Source organism: Lipophrys pholis (genome assembly GCF_963383615.2).
Source record: "Lipophrys pholis genome assembly, chromosome: 17".
Taxonomy (NCBI): domain Eukaryota; kingdom Metazoa; phylum Chordata; class Actinopteri; order Blenniiformes; family Blenniidae; genus Lipophrys; species Lipophrys pholis.
Window position 1 is genome coordinate 13,995,201 of NC_137643.1, and position 20,664 is coordinate 14,015,864.

General features: G+C 41.7%; 1 protein-coding gene across 1 annotated transcript in view; it reads right to left on the reverse strand.

The window, feature by feature from the left end:
• Window positions 1-245: 245 nt before the first annotated feature.
• Window positions 246-20,664, reverse strand: part of kcnh8 (potassium voltage-gated channel, subfamily H (eag-related), member 8) — a gene marked incomplete at both ends in the record, with an annotated part of 48,755 nt that continues 28,336 nt past the window's right edge. The window contains 9 exons of the mRNA XM_080485140.1: window positions 246-806; window positions 5,294-5,373; window positions 5,594-5,709; window positions 6,640-6,935; window positions 8,440-8,478; window positions 9,455-9,669; window positions 13,996-14,245; window positions 15,464-15,663; window positions 16,974-17,183. Coding sequence (XP_080341266.1) covers window positions 246-806; window positions 5,294-5,373; window positions 5,594-5,709; window positions 6,640-6,935; window positions 8,440-8,478; window positions 9,455-9,669; window positions 13,996-14,245; window positions 15,464-15,663; window positions 16,974-17,183 — 1,967 coding nt within the window. The remainder of the gene's footprint in view (window positions 807-5,293; window positions 5,374-5,593; window positions 5,710-6,639; window positions 6,936-8,439; window positions 8,479-9,454; window positions 9,670-13,995; window positions 14,246-15,463; window positions 15,664-16,973; window positions 17,184-20,664) is intronic.

The window sequence follows — 20,664 nt, forward strand, 5'->3', positions numbered from 1 at the left end:
GATCCAAACCTCTACATACGGCCTAACACTAAGTTTCTATACTGTAGAGCTAACACACCTAAACTTTCTGTTCTTGTTTTCATGCAACTGGATTTTCAAACACGTGCCTTTAAAACAAATCTGCTCGGTATCCCTGTAAACATCTTCCAGCAATGTAAGGGACCGTTGTGAATTTGTCTCATGTTTAATTCGACCACATACCAGATAAGTCCTCCAGACTCCAAAGAGCTTTTGACTGTGGCCTGCTACAAACTCTTGGTTGGGCTGTAGAAGACCCCTCCAAGTCCAGTATGGGAGGAGGAACACCCTGAGCTCTCCCCCATGTCCGGTGAAGGACTGTGTATCCTTGGCATGAAGGGGCTGGAAGCCCCGTCTCTGTAGTGAGAGAAATCGGGAGAGCTGAGGGACGATGAAGGCATGCGAGGCTCTGGGAGGATGGAGGACAGCGGTAGTTGAAGGGCCGATGAACTGGGAGTTAGAGGGGAAGTTGAATGGGGGGCAACAGACTGCCTCAACTGGAGGCTCTGGGGTCTCAGTGTGAGGGACTCCACGTGGCACATCGCACCAGGCTGCTGGGGAATCGTGAAAGGGCAGGAGGCCATCGATGTGGGAGTGTCTGTCCAGACGGAGGCAGTATGAGCCTGAGGGGAGGAGGGGTGATGCAGGTGGGGGTGGTGTGCTGGGGAGTAGAGGGTCGGGCAGACTACGGTGGGATGTGGCACTGCTGGCATGAGAGTCTCCATGAGCTGAGCCATTCGCCTCATGACCTGCCCGAGGTCGGACACTTCCCTCCGGAGGGTGCTCACCTGCACACACAAACACAAACAAATGTTATGAAGAAAAAAAAAACATGTATTCAACAACGGACACATCACCAGCAGAAGCATGAGTAGGATTTATGGTAAACGATGTATTGCACGAGTGACTTTGCAGTCTTACTGTTGCTGCTTCACAAGAGGAGCATAATGAAACACAAACCCTGAAGGGTTAGCTCGAAGTATCACCCCATTAATTCAGGTGTTTGTGGATCTCCACACGAGGGAAAATGCACAATTTGAGGTCTTCCAGGGGTTAGCACTCTTTCAGTCCGAAGGTGTTCATTTGTGTCCCGGTTTGGATTTGGGGGACCTTTCTGTGTGGAATTTATATTCTCTCTATGTGTGAGTGGTTTTCTCTGGTTTCCTCCAATAGTCCAAAAAATGGCATTAATTGGTGGCTCAGAATTGCCCCAGGCTGTCTGCGTGTGTGTGTGTGTGTGTGTGTGTGTGTGTGTGTGTGTGTGTGTGTGTTTCTGTCTTTCTGTTTGCCCCATGATGGCCTGCTCTTGCCCACCGTCACGTGGAATCGCCTGTAGCTAAGTTCGCTGTGTATAGATGGACGGATGGATGAATGAATAAACACCTCAGTAAGGTAACAAACTGTGAAAACGGACCGTACCACGAGCCGCATGACAGTGAGATAATGCCAGCAAATATTCCTGACAACTGTTGTTTGTGTGGCTCTGACTTATTTATAGTAATCTATCCATTAATCTAACTATTGACCAGAGGTCATAATTTAAATAAGCATCAAGAAGAAGAAGAAGAAGAAGAAGAAGATTGCATGTTTTCCCTGCTGGTATCCTGTACAAGGTGTCACCTTGCTTACACCCAGTCAGCTGGGATTGGCTCAGGCCCTCTCTGACCTTACGTTGGATATACTAACACTATAAAAGATGTCTCCTGACAAGTTAGTCTTGATCTCCACACAAGACAAGAGCATTCTCGCTCCCCTGAATATGTCAATGGAAATCTAGAATTAAAGCTTTTTAATGTGATTGAGTTGCTTTCTGCTGATTAAGAACACTCAACATATATTTGGAACAATAAGAAGTTGTGAGAGTCTCGGTCCACTTTGCTTCATCAATCCTAATGTAGCCTCTTTCTCTATGAATCTCATACCAGAAGCCCCTGCTGAGCCATGCAATGAAGATAAAACAGTTTCTTAGTAACAAGAAGCCTCAGGATTTACAGTTCAAAGTAATACATTTGGGATGTTCAGGTCAGCCGTTGTGTGTCAAAACTATTTGTCCGTTGCACAACACTGAGACGCTATAATTGGTCCTTACACTGGAGAAGGTTGCTGGTGATGAGTCGCTCTGTACATGTGGCGTGTCCAGAGAGGGCACGACCGTCAAGACCCTGCCAGTGTGCCATCTGCTCCTGCCAGTCAAAGCTCTCGTGACCATTCATCAGGCCAATCACACACTTCAGTGCAACTGGATGCACATCAGCCCTCAGCAGGACACGCGGCTGCAGGTGGGAACTGCTCCAGGCGCAGCGTGGATTTGTTGAGAGGTGATCGGGCAGAGCGAGTACGAAGAAGAACGACCAAAGCAAGCTCAGAACTTTCTATGTCACTTACATGGACATGGTTCACGATCCATACATCCCATACATACTTAATTATGTGCATTTTTTATACACAAATGCCAGTCCTTTGTCACATCACAGTTGTTTGATTTCTCACAACGAGTCACAGACAATAACTACAGTTTGTATGCAGCCTCTCTACCTCTTTTACAGTCCGCCCCCCCCCGTCTCTGCCTCTCACAAGTGGCTGATAAAAGCCTGAATCTAAACTCTTGTTCAGATAAAAATAGAAAAGCTGAGAGTGGCAGGACAGTCCAGTTCAATCTGACACGCTGTCAACATGATTCTGCTACTCCCACATCACAAACAAGCGTCTGTGGAGACCGTTGGAGAAAGCAACAGCGAGTGGATGACCAGAACCAAGTGCTGCCACAGGTATATTTAAAGCATTTGACCGTGCCAAAAATCTGTAATAGCATTGTTGAATAATACAATGTTAATGCTAATGTACGCAAGAGAGTTTAAATCGGGACTTGAAAACAAGGTCTTTCTATGCACACTGGTTTATTCATCGTAACACACATACACTGACTGTACTCATTTCATGAGGTACACAAGGTGCAATATAAAGCGAGGCAATACAACATGGGATTGAACAATATGTCTGTAATAAAATCTTCTTTCACAGAGGCAATAATGTTCCTGTTCTAGGTTGTGAGAACTTTTCTTTCATCCACATAGTTCCATTTTTGAGGTTTCTGGTTTTTCTTTGACAGAAAGGCCAAAATAGTAGTTCAATGATGTTGAGTGAACATTTAAATAGTTATTTAAATGTATTTTTCATAAATGTTTTGGGGGGATTTGAAACAAACTTTTTCCATATATAATCTTGATATAAAATATATAAGCCAATTTCTTTTAAGTCACCTTTATGGAATGGGTATTGTATTTTGTAATCAGTGTGCTGTTTGTGAAGTGATTAGATTTCTTTTTTATAATTTAAGTGCAATGAAGAAAAATTTGAATTATAAGGAAAATTGATATGACACTGATGGGTTTTTATAAAGTCTCACGTCCACTTTCACTTTAGGTCAATGCTTTTAATGTTTATTTCTTGACACTATTTGATATGAAATTCCTCAGGAAGTCCATTTGACTTCAAATAAAATCAGATATGATCAATATACGTTTGTGGCTCTAATTGTTCCACAATTTCTTGTCATCTGAGTCTGTAGTTAGGATTTGATTGCGTTTCTCACAGTTCATTAAGAAAAATGGGTCACTACTGCTGAGCAGACATGTGTGTGTGTCTCTCAGCAGGTGCACCGTGTTCCTCTGTGCTTCTGTGCTCCTCTTCCAGCAATTATGAATGTTGTTACTCACACTTTTCATGCAGAGGTGTCATTGTTGCAGCTCTCCTGTGGAGCTCTCCATTATAACTTCCGCGGTGCTCCACGTTACGCCTCTCCTCAGCCCAGAAAATGCCTTATTCATCTCCCACTAGAGATCCACTATTGTTTTACAATAAAGGCCAAAGGTAACAGGCCACAGATGGAACCCAAGCTTATTGCTGTGTGAGCACAACGTGTTTATTAAAAATGCAGTTAATTTTTTTGGGGTCAAAGAAAAGTATTAACAAACCATAATAGATGTGAAATTTGCCAGTTTGGGGGTTCAGAAGGTAAAAGCTGCAGATAAACTGAACTCTATGTTTTTCAAGTAAAATGAAATGTTGTGAATGTTAAAGTCTATAAACTGGAAAGTACCTTTTGATTTATGGTGTAGCTCAGCAGACACATCTGCACCCTTGTTGTTGTTTGCTTGTTTTGTGATTTTTGTTTGTGGAGGTTTGCTGAGGATCATGTTGCACACTCCACACAGATTTAAGCAAAAGCTCCATTAAGTTATTTATTTAATCTCTAGCTGCAACAAAACTAATTTTGGTTCATATTTTCTCATGTGTGTCGTGTGTGTGTGTGTGTGTGTGTGTGTGTGTGTGTGTGTGTGTGTGTGTGTGTGCGTGCAGATAAGATTTAAACCAAACATTTATTTTCATTTCCTGGAGGCCAGTGCAGATGGATCCAAGTGTGGATTAACAAGCACGCTGAGAGACTTCCTGTCAAACAGCAGCAACCCACAGAGACAGAAGGAAAACACCACAGAACCGATGTGTCTCACTGTGAAGGTGCTGCACCACTGTCTCTCACAGGCTCCTTTCATCGCCATTTCTGTTTTTTTTTTGGTCTTTGCTTGTGTTCTCCAACCATCAGGTTTTCTCCAAAGAGAGAAAAGGGCTTCATGCCTTTGTATTATTTGCTTTTGCTTTTCATTCTTCCTTTTGTTTCGCTCGTCTCTGCTCATCCCGTGATACTCCGCGAGGCCGAGCAGGAAAAAGCAAACACCGCTCATCACCTGCCAAATGTCTCATGTCAATTTAGCCGCCTGCCAATCAAAACCATTGGGGGAGAGTCTGGGTATGTACACGAGTGTATGAGATGATTTCAGGCTGGACATGGGGAACTATTCAATGTACGACACATGTAAATATGATCGGTTACAGTGCTGTTGACAAATGGGCATCATACCCGAGGTGAAACTACACTGCAAAGCAACAAATCATGAGCTTATTTATCGTTTTATCTATTTTTTCTGCTTGAATAGTTCTTTTAATCATTTCATCTGTCTTATGCCTGACACGCAGATACAGCCATATGGCTCACGCTTACTTGAGTCCAGCTGTCTCGCCCTATCCCACCACAAATTCTCTCTGTTTCACACACAAACATGCAGGCATGACACATACTGTACTTCCACACACAGTAATACTTGTGCAGCCCACCTATCGCTTAACCATGAAACTAAACACGTTTCTGACCTGAATCAAAATAGTGTCCTGCTGTGGCTCACATGAACAGATGTACGTGATCGTGCAGGACGTTTACCTGTTGGTCGAGGTGTTGCAGTTGTCCCCTGGTCTCCTCGGCTTTAGCTGCTAATTCTGCAGTGCTGATCTGCAGCAAATCTGCGACAAACACAAGTTATAAATCAGTTTATGGATCTTCAAAAAAAACAAAAAACCTCCACCCTGTAGGTGTTGCATTAAGACAGTGGATATATGCTGCAGACATTAATCAGCCTCCTTATGCTAAAGTCCTGCAGGGTTCTGCATAAAAAAAACTTTATCCACTGGGAATATAAAGATGATCCGGTGAGTGCTGCTGTGTGTCGTGTGATGGAGAGACCTGTAGCAGCTGCTGAGGCACTGGTTGGTTCACTGACAGGACAACCTCGGCTGGGAGAGAAGGAGAAAGCCAGCGAGCCCTCAGTCCCCTCACTGTCTTCAGTGCCATCCACTATCCTGGATACAGACAAAAGGGTGTGAATGTACTGAATATCTTCTCTACATTTAGCGTAAAGAGTCTTTTACGCATTTTCAAAGCGCCTTGCAGAGTCAGAAGGCTGATTCAGATGCCGGAGGGAGTTTCAGAGTAATACATATGCAAACTATAGAACATACAAAATATACATATTCATTCTTAAGGACATTTCTTTCTGATTTCGATCATTGTTATTGCCATGAATCTGATCTTGCCACCCGGGTGGCAGGCTGCTCAGCACTGCCTCCTGCAGTGAGGCAGAGGTACTGATTACTCAGCTCATGCTGTTTCGCTGTAGTTAAAAGTTAAATAAGCAAGAATAAGTATCTTCCTGACATATATGAAAGAGACTACCTATTCTTTAAGAGAGTGAGAACATTATATAAATGTGTTTACAAATACAAAATTGTCAGGTGAATGAAGATTTGTGTGGTAATACACCATATGAGGAGAGGTGGAGCTTGGAGTTGTCACACTTCACTGAATCAAGAAATACTATGTAAAAAGGACAAGAAGTAAGGATGAATTATTCTATTGGAATCACACAGAAATGTATCTTGGAAAATACAGAATTTTTTGAGTTTGTTGTTAGTTTTTCGCTTTTCATGACAAAATATAAGGCCTCCTCTGTCTTAAATATGGAGACAGAAGAAGAACCAGCATTTTTTGCACTATAAAACTGTGTTTATCAGTTTCCAGTGTCGATGACAAAACTTACATTTGACCAAGAAAACCCTTCATGAACTAAACATTACACACATTTGATCACTTTTGACACTTTTGACTCAGCCCAATTTAATAATTTAATTGATAGTTTTTTTCTCAAGAATGACAAAAATAGACATGGCTCTGAGTCACAGAGACACAGGTCCAGACATGCAGGTGAACAAATCGATGGCGGTGCAGCTCACCTGGGGCTGAGGTTGGAAGGATCTAATGTGGTGAGACTCATTTCCTGGCTCTTCCTCCGAGACCTGCTGGAGTTTTGCCCCACCGTCTTCTGGCCCCGTCGAGACAGCGGCGACTTCCCGCCAGCATCCCTGAGGTTTACCACCCGGTTCTTCTCCGACGACAGAGACAAAGATCTGGCCCGATGTTCCTCCTCCTCTTCCTCGTCCTCTTCCTCTGCATCATCCTCATGCTCCTCCTGTGCCTCGGTGATTGGCGGATAGCCCTGAACCACTCGTCCGTTTCTTTTCACCCTGGACTGGAAAAGAAAGGAAACAAAACATGAAATACAGTGATGGAAGCTGCACAACATCGACCGGTCAAAGATGACTCAGGCGAAGCCTGATTATCTGAAAGATGAAAAAAGAGGAAACTTGACCTGGTGTCAAGATACGATAAAGTTCATTCAAACACGTCAAAGATATTCAAAGTATGCGTCCCAGGAATGTGGAGGAACTTAAGTTATTGAACAAATGAATGTATTTCTATAAGCAAGGACTGAAACTCAGGTAATGTGCTTTCATAAACCTGAAATAATCTCTTTGATAATCAAAGGTACTTAAATATCTCTTGGACGATTTCACCGAATAATATCATAATACAACAACAAATTAAAAACTATCTTCTCAAGTTTGAGTGTGTTGTGAAATTGCTTAAAACAAAAGCTATTTGGTGATTATATCACATTATATCGCAGCAAAGCACCGCAGTATTCTGTTCAACACACCAGATGTGCCATTTAAATATATGTTTAATCGCTGATTGAGGGGAAAAAAAAAACCCTCTCAAGTGTACCAGACAGGACATGAAATACTTCTCCATATTTTGTCTACGGAAAAGTTTACATCATATTTTCCTGCTTTATCTCCACATGCTGACACAGTTTAGACCCTGATGCTCAAAATCACCACAAAAGACGCAATGTGTTTTTTTTTCAATACGTAGCAATCGAATGATGACTTGTGACTTTGAAGAGAAGTCTGCTCAGCTGGATTCATGCGGTCGACTGAAAAGCCTCAGATCGACGTTTAAAGCGGTACCTTGAAAAAGCAATAGCGACTCAGAGGGAAACTGTGACTTAATAAGCACAGAGGCCAGTTCCTATTGTCGATGGCCTGCGTGTTGTGTCGTTGATAAATTGCTTGATGCAGATCAATGATAACATGAATTCAAGCTAAATGTGAAGAAACCAGGGTTCACAGTAACGTATCGATCGATGGCCTCTGACCCGCCACTCATGGACTAAAACATCACTTGTGTGAGGTTAATGACCCCGGCAAATAAATTGATTATGCAATAAAGTATTAGATCAGCTCGACCGTCTGGAAAGCGTTTTCATTGCACTCGGTTCTGGAGAATTCATGATTTAATGACGGCAACTAATTCTGTGGTGATGAAGTGATCTCTTTCCCATCTGAAGATGTCTCCATCTGAATGATTGTGCCTGTTATCAGTGACAGTGGTTGGCTGTAAAGAAAAATTACAGGCTCCTTATAGAAGAGGTAATTATTCGGAGCCCAAAAGCAAGAAAAGTATTTCTACTTCAGGTACCTGCAATTTACTTGAATATTTTTTGGAACACAAATATCTGTATTTTCTCCTCCTCGCATTCTTCAAACTGGCTCGTCACTAGTTTTAACCTCTGTGAGGAAGATTTAGAGTTATAGTGAAAGAATCATGTTTTACAGTAACGATTTTACTTGTGAGCAGATAAACAAGATACAGTATTGATCATTGGTGATCAATGAGTACTTGAGTGTTACCTGACTCTCTAAAGCTGTTGTGGGCAGTCTGGCTTTAACCTGTAAGGCAAAGGAAACACAAGAACGAATGAATGAATTAACTCCAGCACATGGCCTTTTGTTTCGACGGTTCTGCAAAGTGAGCACAAAAATGCAATACACGCCGATTTAAAGCAATCCACCTTAATGCACCAACACTGCCGTGTTCAACTCAATTGCAGCCCACTAATGGCCAATTGCAATATGAACATGCCTCCCTCCGTCTTCATAGTTGTTTTTCGCCCAATTTTTTTGCAGTCTTGAGATTTGGGATGTGCCTCTAGACATTAGTCTCACCTGAAAGCCCTCCGGCGTGTGTGTGTGTGTGTGTGTGTGTGTGTGTGTGTGTGTGTGTGTGTGTTGTTCGGGCAGAGGCGACAGAAGCACCTGACTGTAATTAAAGCAGCAGAGTTTTGCCAAGTGCAAACAGCTATTTTTGCTCTCTCTCTCTCTCTCTCTCTCTCTCTCTCTCTCTCTCTCTCTCACACACACACACACACACACACACACACACACACACACACACACACACACACACACACACACACACACACACACACACACACACACACACACACACACACTTCATTTAGTTTAAAACTTTTCTCAAATTGCTTCCTCCATCCACTATCAGAGTTCGTTCCTGCCTTCCGATTTGCAGCCCTTGCTTGTCCTTGCTTCTCTGCTCTCTTAACTCATCACTCATTTCCACATGATAGTGCCGCACCGTGATATATCACACTACGTAACTGGCGAGTGGAGTGCACGAAAATGGCTTCTCCTGCATCATGTTCTTGTAGATTTTACTTCAGTTGGAGATTTCTTTTCTCCTTCCATAATGTTCAAAAAGTATTGAGAAGTATTTGTAAAAAGTGAATGTCACAAACCTTGAAATAGTACAAGGAAGCATGAAAGGTGCTTTACAAAAGTTTCATGGATTTATCCGAGGCCGGATGACTCCGTCATCTTGTTTAGCGAGTACGATAGATGGACTCACATGTGTCTCATGTCCCTCCCTCAGGTTGTATGTGAGGTCCTGCTGGATGTCCTGGACAAAGTGGTGAGAGTATTCTGGGTAGAGGTCCAGCACCTCGTAGAGTCCCCTCAGATTGATACACTGCAGGTCGCAGTATGTCAGGGCTTTCACGTCTGCGTTGGTTTTTATCACCCGGTCATCCAAGGACAGGTTCGCTCCGATCAGGTCCCCTTTACCTGTTCAGAGAGACACACCGACAAGGTGGGTCAGATAAAAAGGGGTCACAGCATAATATTTACACGCTGGTAAAAGGGTTGAAGATGCACACTCTGGAGTCCCTAATGCAGGCACTCCAGCATGTGTTGGATCTTCCATTTATTGAAGGGTTTTCTGAGGATGTAAGAGGTTTTGGAGCAGAATAGCGCGGAGGCATTAAGAAGCTCTCTTCTCTGTTAAAAACGTTGTCACGTCAGCATGCCTCTGTGATATGCTGGTTTCTTTATTGGTAAATACAGTATATTCCACAATTAAACCTTTAAGTGTATAATTGTAATCGTCACATCTGTTCCTACAAAGTGAATTACAGTCCGTCTTATACATTAACCCTCGGCAGGGTTGCAGTTGTGATTTCATCTACGACTGGTGTTTTGGGCTGAACCACGAGTTGAAAGGAATAATGCTCATTAATAAGTCATTTGTTCATGAAAAGCTGTGCGTCGCTTTGATAAAATACTACTATTGCCATATATTACTCTGGATCTTGTGTTTCTCTGTGCAATCTGATGTAATCCTTGAACACAGTGATTTGATGATCCTCAAACTAAGTACAAAGCTTTGACTTCAGCAAACACATATAACTTTGCTAAAACTCCCCTTTCTTCATTACGTTGTTCTACCCGGCACTGTGTCAAAAGGCAAAGATGCACTAAGCAAGCAAAGTGTATTACATACCTCATTTTCTGGTCAATATTCTTTCTTTATCATCTGATCGGATCCAAATAACTGTAAAATATAAATTATTGTTGTGTTTTTGCACAACATTCTCTCCTTTTATTTGACTGTAAAACTGTATTGAATTTATCCTGCACGTGAGAGGGTTTCTTAATTCTGTATCCAATTGAAATACTGTACATATACAGCATGTTTGCTGCTTCTGTATCTCAAGTGTGATTGGATTCTGCAAATGTTAATCGCATTTGGACCAGCACTACTTTGAAGTGTTTTTTTAAATTTTTTTATCAGTAAATATACATCACATCATAATTTTCCCAATATGGTACAGTATCTGTTTATATATGGCTTGAGTTCATTTCTTTCAGGTGTGGGAAGATACATCAGCGATGGCAAATTTGCATTCATGCTCCATTTTCAGGAAAAGTTACAGTCATTAAGCTTTCTGGAAAGTATATTTTCTACCTCAGGAACGTCCTGCAGCTCTTCTCACTGCACACAGCAACAAAGAGCAGGAAGGCAGCTGGAAATAAACAGACCTGACAACAAGAATTTCTAGTGTCTCACACCTCCATGTGAATATCTCCCGCTAATTAAACGTCGACGCCTACTTGTCTGCTCATATCACAGTTGAGATGTTAAGGATAACTGCAAAATGCACCAGCAAAAAAAAAACGAGAAAGTAATTAAGCCGAAGAGATGAAATTCGTGATAATAATGTTTTGAAGCTAATCATTAAGGACTCGGTAACACACACAAAACAGGTGCAGGCTGAATGAGACACTGCATGAAGGGAATTTGGTTTTATTGTTAGTATAAATGATTGTTGACAATTTGCGCTCAGTTTTTAGTGCATTTCTTACTTGGGTTCAAGTGGCAGCGGCTCCTGTTCATATATAAGACCAAGCGAAGCGCCCCGTTAGTGTTAATGTCCCTAAAGCACTGATAAATTATTCATTCTGGTCATTGTGAACTGCTAAATTACACAGCAGCTGATGGAGTGGCAGTCATGACGGTTCTTGTTCTCCTTCACTCGTCTCTCCTCCCACTCCTCCATCATTATTCCTCTCCTTACTCCTTCTCTCTGCTCCTCTTTTAGCACCAGTTCCTATTTTCACAACACAGCCTCCATTTTCATATTTACTTCCTTTTGACCATTTTGATTGAAGCATTTATCTCTACTTATACCCTAATTTCCTCAGTCTGAACTTATTTCACCTTTTCTGCCTCCTTCTCTTGCTTTCCAACTCACTTTTTCTTTGACTAATTTCTTTTTAGTTTTTTCTGACTTTTTTCTAACCTCTTGTTTCTTCTTATTTCACTTTCTGCTCTCTTGTTTTCTTCTTTTACTCCCGATATCCTCTTTTCCTTTATTTCTTTTCACCTTCTCTCCCTTGCCTTTTAAATCGCTGTAGTTCTTCCTGTGTTTACAGGTTATTTATGTCTTACCGTCTCTTCATTTTTCTGTTTACTTTGTTTTTCTTTCGTTTGTTTGTAAGTTTTATGTGTTTTCTTAGCATTTCTCTCTCTCTCTCTCTCGCCCCCTTGCTTTTCTTTGTACTCTCTTTTTCCTTATTCACTCGTCTCATTCTCTCATCTATCCCACAACCTTTCATCTGTTCTCAGTTAATACACCATTGACTTCATTTTTCTACCTTCAATGTCCATCTTTTCCTTTTCTACGTCCTCATGATGTCAGACACATCGACTTGTGTTCCATCTTTTTTCCACTATATTAATTTGCAAGTTTCTGTTATCCTACCCCGTGTACTCCTCATCCACGAGGGCACACATGCACGCACACAGAGAAGCACACACAGACAGAGAAGAGCTCTTTTCCTGCTCAGTCAGACACTTTATGTCAGGATGACCTTCTGCACAGTCAGTATGAAGAGGCAATGCCCATCAGGCCTACACGTATGCACGCACGCACGCACGCACACACACACACACACACACGCACACGCCTTTCTGTACAGGAGTAAAGAATTCCACCAACTTCATAGTCACAAAAACCTTGCACGCACACGCACACGCACACAATGCCATAAAAGCAAAAGAACAAAAAACACTGACAATATAAGGCTGCATTATACAACAGAGCGTGGTAGAAAATACAACTGAAATGGTTATTATGCGTCAGTTTTATTCCGTACAAATCCTTGGATAAATACGTGTCTCAAAAAACTGACCATAGTGAAAAGAAGTACAATTTGTGCTCATGTGCTTTCAGAAGGTTGTGATGGTGACACGAGAACAGGAACCAAAAGAAAGTCCAAAACAATCTCTGGAAGTAACTTTTTTCATGTTGAAAAAGTAGCGAAAAAACCACGAATAAAATCACACAAATCTATTAAAATGGCAATGTAGGTTTTCAACAACAAACTTCCTGCACTGATATTGATAATATTAAGACACATGCAGCATTTAAGAGTTCATTTGAAAGTTGTTGAAAAGTGACTTTGCGGTTCATCTTGATGTTTATTGAACTGATCAGACATTTTTGATGAGACCTTTCTAAATACAAACTTTCTCCTACAAACCTTTTTCCCAGCTGAATCAGTTCTTTCTCAGGAGGTAATCGACAACTTTTTAAATTAGCTGTCTTCTTCACGAGTATCTTTTTAAAGTACTTGAGGATTTTTTTTTTTCCGCTGCAAGTTCATATAATGACTCTTGCAAGAACAAACGATTTTTAATATAACACTCATTCTTATTATTATCTGATAAATACGAACACACTTACATCCGTTCTTAGTTTGAGCTGATGTGCAGCTTCTGCATGTGTTTCTGTGTCTCCTGCCTTGATTAATGAAAGGCCAGTTCCTATTTTAGCACGTTGCTGTTTTTGGATTTGCTCGTCAGGTTATCCAACTCCTGAACTGGACCTTTCAAGCATCACGTTATTCTCCTTCTGTTGTTGCTCACACTGAAGTCGGTGTCGGCAGCTGATAGCAGATTCAGCAGGCGCTTTAGCAAAATAAGCATTAGTTTTAACACATTTAGTGGAAATGCAAACAATTCTGACCCCGAGTGCCACACCGAGACTGATTTCAACAAGCTGCAGGAAACTGGGTCGAACGGCAACGGAGTGGCTGAGACTAGACTCACTAAAATAACCCGACTCCAGAGAACCGGGCTGATCAAATGGGCTGGACAAGCAGACGGATTAAACTCGATCGTGGACTGATTACAAAGCCTCGTGTAAAAATTGTAATTACTACCAGGGTGTGATATGACACAATGTGCAGAGACTAACATGTTGCATGTCATGTACACTTATCTTCACTGAACTTGATATTATCTTTGAGGACAATATATACAGTATTTTGGCCACATACATAACAAGAGAGGAACAGCTTCACATTTGTGTATGTTCCGTTAGAAATGAGCTTAATACCAATATGCTCCAAGAATGAGTTATAGCCTTTAGGACACTGTAATGCTGCTGTTTATGAACAAAGACCTCATTTACTGAGCCGTCTTCAACACAATGAGCGGCTCAGAGCTTCATTCTGAATATTGCTGCGAGGATATCCTTTGTAGAATTATAATAATATCACAGGGAGAGTCCCGCTCAACAGAAGTCCCTTTTCATCTCTTTATCTTACCGAGGATGGCCAGCACCATGCCGTCTTTCAGCACCTCCATTGACCCCGAGCAGACAAAGAAGATGGCCTGGAGGGCGTCGCCCTGCCGGAGGAGGTACTCTCCGGGAGCGCAGAAGGAGGTCTTGATGTGCAGCGACAGGGAGCGCAGGCAGCCGCGGCTGGCCGAGGCAAACAGCGACAGCTCCAGGATCTCCTTGTTAAGGTGCATGGTGATGTCAGATCGCAGCTCGTCTGGGAAGTCCTTCAGCAGCTGTGGGAGAAGAAATGACAGTGACATCCGAGCAAAGAGATAGCAATAAGGAGTGCGACGCACGTGGGAGCCCTGAAAACACTCTTCTGCAATTCAATCATTACAATGATCGCCTTGGCTAACTCAGATTTAATTGTCAACCTTAGGTACAAACGGAAACCGCATTGAATTAGAACTCACATAAAAACAAGAGCCTCGGAGGAGAGATGAGGCTAAAGTGAACAAACAAAAGAAATCACTGAATTATTTAAAGAGATAAACTTCTACACTTGCATATAAATGCCTCACATAGAGCAACATACAGTAACAAACACAATTGGGGAAAAACCCTGCACGTCGTCTCTCTGCCTACCTCCTTGTCAGGACAAACAAATCTGGAGCTCAGCGCCACATAGAGTTGATCAATGAGTCATCAGAGTCAGGCTGACTTTAATCAACAGGCCCATCTATAATTCAACTGCCTGGGATTCATCACCATCACTCCATCTCAGCCCTGCTCTGCGCTCTGACAGCTGTCTCGCAGGCATTCACAGCCTGGAGGGACAAGTTACTATTAGACTACTGAATGGTTCCCTCCATTTCCTCCAGCTTCTCGAGACGAGGCGTCGTTCATCCCGCTTCTCTGTTTGTGCTTTCTTTAAACTGCCACCCTGTCACATTTGCAAGCCTTGCTTTGTCTGCGTGGGTCTGTGTGTCTCAATTTAAGAGGTCGTATTAATCTCCATTGTAATTGTAAACACTCTTAAATAGGCCTCCATTCCAGCCGGTACCTTAGCCTAATGTACTTTAAAGAAAATGGCTTAGAGGAGTAGAGATTAACTAAACTTCCAAAAGTTCAAAGTGCACAGAGGACTATCCCAGCAGATCAAAATATTGTGTATGTAATCCATAACATAATATATGCATAAAAAGCCATGTCCTTTTTTTTCCCCTTTCATTGTCAGATAGTGCCGTGGGCAGCTTCGTGCAGCTACACAGTGGGGATCATGTTGTATCGATCATATCATCACCCCATGATGAGCTCAAATGTGAGGAATGAGGGGAACGTGAACTTTGAGATGAATTATTGATCTTTCTTTGCTGTGCTGTTGAGGAAGTAAAATACAAATGAAGCATGTTGAAAGAGCAAAGGATAAAGCTAAGTTGAGTGTATGCATGAGATGTTGTTGTTGACGGAAACCTCTCCCGATGACAAAGACGACTGAAGGTTGTTTTTACCTCATTACAGTCGATGCCATTGTTGACCGACCATGTTGTCTGAAAGTACTCCAGCATTCGCTGCTTGAGGCTCTGCGGCAGGTGATGGACTCGTATGAAGTCCTTGAGGTCTTTGGTTCGGGTGTGGTACTGGGACCAGCGTGAGTACATCCTCTGGATAATGGCCGTCACGTTACCGAAGACCAGAGCATGCATCAGTGCTGCAGGGGAGAGGAGGCAGAGGAGGAGGGATTGATGAAGGAGCGTTAGACAGGATCTGGAAGATGAAGCATTAATGAAATAGACCTCGAACCGTCGAGACAGAACCAAAATAGAAAAACCTCCAGGTGCTTTTTTCTTCTTGGGGGCAGCAGAGGAACATTCATGTTTGCACTTCAGTGTAAATCTGGGGCAGAGTGTAGTAAGAGGGGCAGCGGGGGGTCTTTCAGGATCAACAGTAGATTTCAGCTGAACTTTTACAGAAGATATGGGATTTGACCGCCTGCCTGTTCAAACTAGGTCAGTGGTAAACAGGGACATTAGGATATCAGGTTTTCCAATAGTTTGCAGAAAAGGTTTTCAAATTAGCATTGGAGTCATGAAGAATTCTACAGATATATCTTCCGCTATCTTTGGAGATCCTTTTATCTGATTTTTACATTACGTTTGATACTATTTCTATAAAAATTAACTGCTTGTAATCAAGTTTAAAAGTATAAAACTCTTTCGTTCTTTAGTTTGTCAGCGACATTTTCTGATTATCATGCTGTGCTGTTGCTACTGACTTGGCTGTGGGTCCATGAAAAAGTGATATTTGATCTCAATGGGATTTACCGAGTTGAATAAAGATCTAATAATAAATTATAGTGCATTGATGGAAACATCTATTGGCAGCCATATTTTTGCCATATATCTATAGTTTCTGTTGTAGGTAGATATTGTCAGTAATGTGCAAGTGACTATGAATACTACTCATCTCATTATAAAGTATTGAAATTACTCTATTAGTTACTAAAAATATATAGTAATGAGTAAAATTATTCGGCCAGTTTTGATAGTTCATCCAAACTCTCGACTAAAACATTCACTTATTTCTAATGAGACACAAATTAAATTCTGTCCACAGACATTTCGGAGTTGACCTTTGCTCTGTTGAAAATACAACTGGGTGCTTTGTGTTTATTTGTGTTGCGTTGTCCCACAAGGGATGGGACGAGTGTGTTTGTGCAAGCATGTGACTATGTGGTGTGTCGGGCCGCCCGCGGGCAGACAGAGACATTTAGCATTTAGCTGAGGCAGAGTGGGGAGAGTCCACAGGGAGAATATGGCCACGATGGCATCTCCTCGGCCCACAAAACCAAAACAAGTTTAACAACTCAGTTTGAGGCGAATCACACTTTCTGAGAAACGTCGGTCTCTAAATTACAAACACTCACAACTAGTCAAAACAATCTCATTGTGTTGATTATCTTGTTGAAATGGTAAAAATATAAACGTACGTCCCGATCGTATTACATGTTTTATGTAGTACCTCCGATGAGCATGACACAAACAGAGAAGATCTTCTCAGCGTCTGTGTTGGCCGACACGTTGCCAAAGCCCACGCTGGTGAGGCTGCTGAGGGTGAAGTAGAGCGAAGCGATGTAGACGCTGCGGATGGGGGGACCATTCCCAGTCCCATTAACTCCTCCTATGGCGTAGTACGGCGACTCCAGACGCTTCCCCAACTCATGGAGCCATCCTGGTTTTAGGGTGGCGAAAATAACAAAACAACGGTTGGAAGCACGTTAAACAGTAACTGATATACCTGGTATGTAGATCAGAATAACACTGCACTGAAATTAGAAGTCCAGCAGGAACCTCCCTCTCTCTCTGCTAACTGACCGACTAACCAACCAATCTACCTATGTTTAATACACTTTGACAAAGCGATCTAACTCTGTAGAATGACCAATCCACCGACTCATCTATCCATTTACATACCAATTGACTGGCCAACCTATCTTAATATCTATTGTAATTGACCAATTGGCCAAATGACCACCTCTGAGCCTGGTTCTGCAAAGGTTTCTTTATACTCCAGGGAGTTTGTCCTTTCCACCATCGCTCATGTGGATTTGTTGGGTTTCTTTCTGTAAAAAGCACTTAGAAATGACTGCGTTGTATTTGGTGCTATATATACTTACCCACTAAACCACCTCCCTCCTTCCCTACCTATTGTGATAGTCCTATTATCTTTTTCAATTGCCCTGTCTTTATGTCTTGTATTCCCTCATGTTCCCTGATGTATGTTTTACACCCCCTGCATAAGTTCGGTGTCCCTTTGCCCCTCCTCCCTCCACTCCCCTGATTACCCTTGATTGTTGCCTTGTGTGTCTCGTCATCCCTGCCTCCCAGTGTGTTTAAGCCCTCAGTCTGCCCCTCCGTCTTGTTTCGTCTGCGTACTTCTGTGAAAGTCTGCTTTGTTCTGATCGTCTCGAATCGCACAAGAAACAATCATCTGTTTTTTTTATTTTGTTTTTTATCCATAATGTGAAAATAGGATGCAATCCAGAAAAAACTCAACATAACCTAAGCAAGACTAACAACATTTTTATGGCGCAAGTGGAAACCAGACTTTTATGTACAACCAATAAAATGAAGCAGACCATCCACAGATACACAAAAAAAAGAGAGAGTGAGAATATAATTGGAAAAATGTCAGTGCCACTTGTGTTGTGTCATGGAGTGTCTCAATAGAGCTTCTACATGAGTGTAATGTAGGTCAGGATACTTCTAGCTAAAAAAAACGTGTTTCATATGTTTGTGATTGATACTGATGAGCTTTGTATCAGTGCTGTAATATAAAGGTGTAAAGGCTGGGAATAGCTCTGTATCACTATCCTAATCCAGTGCATTCACATCTTCTATATACAAATAGTATACAGTTTGTATAGTATACAAATCACCAATTCTCAAGGAGTAAGACCAGTAAAGTGTCACACTCAAGGATGCAAATTGTAATTTGACGCTGTTAGTTCCCTTCCCAACACCCGGACCATAAAACCAGCAGTTCCACTAATTACTGGCCGATGTTTAATGAGATAGGATAATGACTGTATGTAGAAAAAACCCCACATTCCTTACACAAAGAGCATAATTTCACCTGTCTTCTATGCCACTTCCAGAACAATGGCTTTTATATTGGAAGCAGATCAAATAACTTACACACCAGAAGTGATCTCTGGTCAGTCCAGTGTGGAGACACACAGCTAATCCCAGGAGAATCTGCTGCAGACACTGATGAATGGTAATTGGATGGAAGCACCTCATAGCTGCCTCACTTCAGCATCAGAATCGCATAATTAGGATACAACACATTAATCCTGCTTCATGTACCGACCTGTTATTTTATGACACTGAAATGCAGTAATTGGTGAAGAGAAATCTGCATCGCTCTCATGACCCAGTCAATGCTGACCTGGAACCAGTTATGAAGACGCAGGGCTGAGGGAATTGCAACCAGCGCAGCTCATCGATACTGACCAGAGATCAGCCCAAGGGGCCTCATTATACGAGTGACCTGCAGCTAGGAAGGATAGGACCAGGAGGCTCCATCATTAATTATAGGGAGAGTCAAGCAATTCAAAGAGATTAAAAAAATACAACACACAAACAGTGAGTTTCTGTGTTAACCGGCATTAACACAGAAACTCACACCTGCTGTTCTTGTCACAGCGAGAATCAATAAAAATCAATGAAGAAATAACAGGTTTAATGTAGCTGTTGAAATCAAGCATATTCACACAGTGGTGCAGTGGTTAGCAGGACCAACCCACAGCACGAAGGCTATGATTCAACTCTCGTATGTATTTTGTTCTCATGTGGGAATTTTCTACAGACACTTCACATAATACAATTTCTACCCTTCTGCTTCTGGAGGTACCGAGGTCCAAACGGAAGCACAGAGGGGACGGAGCTTTTTCTGTTGCAGCCCCTCTGTTGTGGACTGTGCTCCCACTGACCGTCACTGTCCACTTTCAAACTTTTTAAGACCCACTTTTATTCGCTGGCTTTTAACCATGTGAGACTGCGCCTGCTTTTGTTGCTAATTTCATACTTTGTTTCACTGTTTTCTATTGTTTTATTGCTCACTCTTTTATTGTTATTATTATGTGTCTAATATGTAAAGCCCTTTGGCGTCAGTCGCAGCTGTTTTAAAGTGTTTTAAAGTGCTCTATAAATATCTCCCACAATGCAAAGATAGGCATGTTAACATGTTAGAAGAAGAATCAATGCTGACTAACATTTGTTTACAAGAAGATTGAAGGGATTATACACTGGATAATTTCGTGTTTGAGTTATAAACACATATTCCAATGCATGACAACTTAATGAAAAGCTTATACAACACAGTTATTCACAGACCTCTCAGTTCAATACCACGTTTCACATCTCTATCTATGCAGCGTCATTTTGATTGATCTGTGAGGACTGCAAATATTATGACACTGTCTTATACAAATCTATACTTCTATAACATGCTTCATCCTCTTTCTTTTCCCCTCGTACTCTCTCAGAACTGAACATTTCTCTCTTAAAGGCCTAAAAGTCAATAATAAATCCATGATGATCTACAGAACTTCAGACCCCAAAACATTTAACAAAACTGCTGCTTCAATGCATCTATATCTTCTTGGTAACCATGCTGATTTGAAAATGATGAGCAATAAAAGTGCTGTACACCAGGATACTGAAATACTCATCAAGTGCCAGATCAAGTAGAATTTGAGTCTGAAAAACCTAGGCGAAGTGGAGTTTTCCACATAAAATATACACATGATTTTTATAATGGTAGATTACCAATATACCCTCCAATATTTTAGCTGTATTGTTTGCATATGCACTGAGCCATTTATGAGACAGGAGCCATTTATTGTTTCGATTTATACTAATAAACACACACAACGTTTCCTTTATGCTGATCCAGCATTTGACAAAGCTAAATGATGATTCCCTCTGCTGAAAAGGCACCAAGAAGTCTTGATTATTGCTTTAAATCTCCATTGTGTGAATGCTTTTGTTACTGTTTTTCTCTATCATCTATCACCTGAATGTAATGTGGGCACCGACTGTAACCCTTACCACCACCAACAACTATGTACAACAAAACAGCGAGCAGCATGCTGTTATTCCATCACTTTTGCACATCACTGAGCTCTGATTGACCTTGATAATATTTT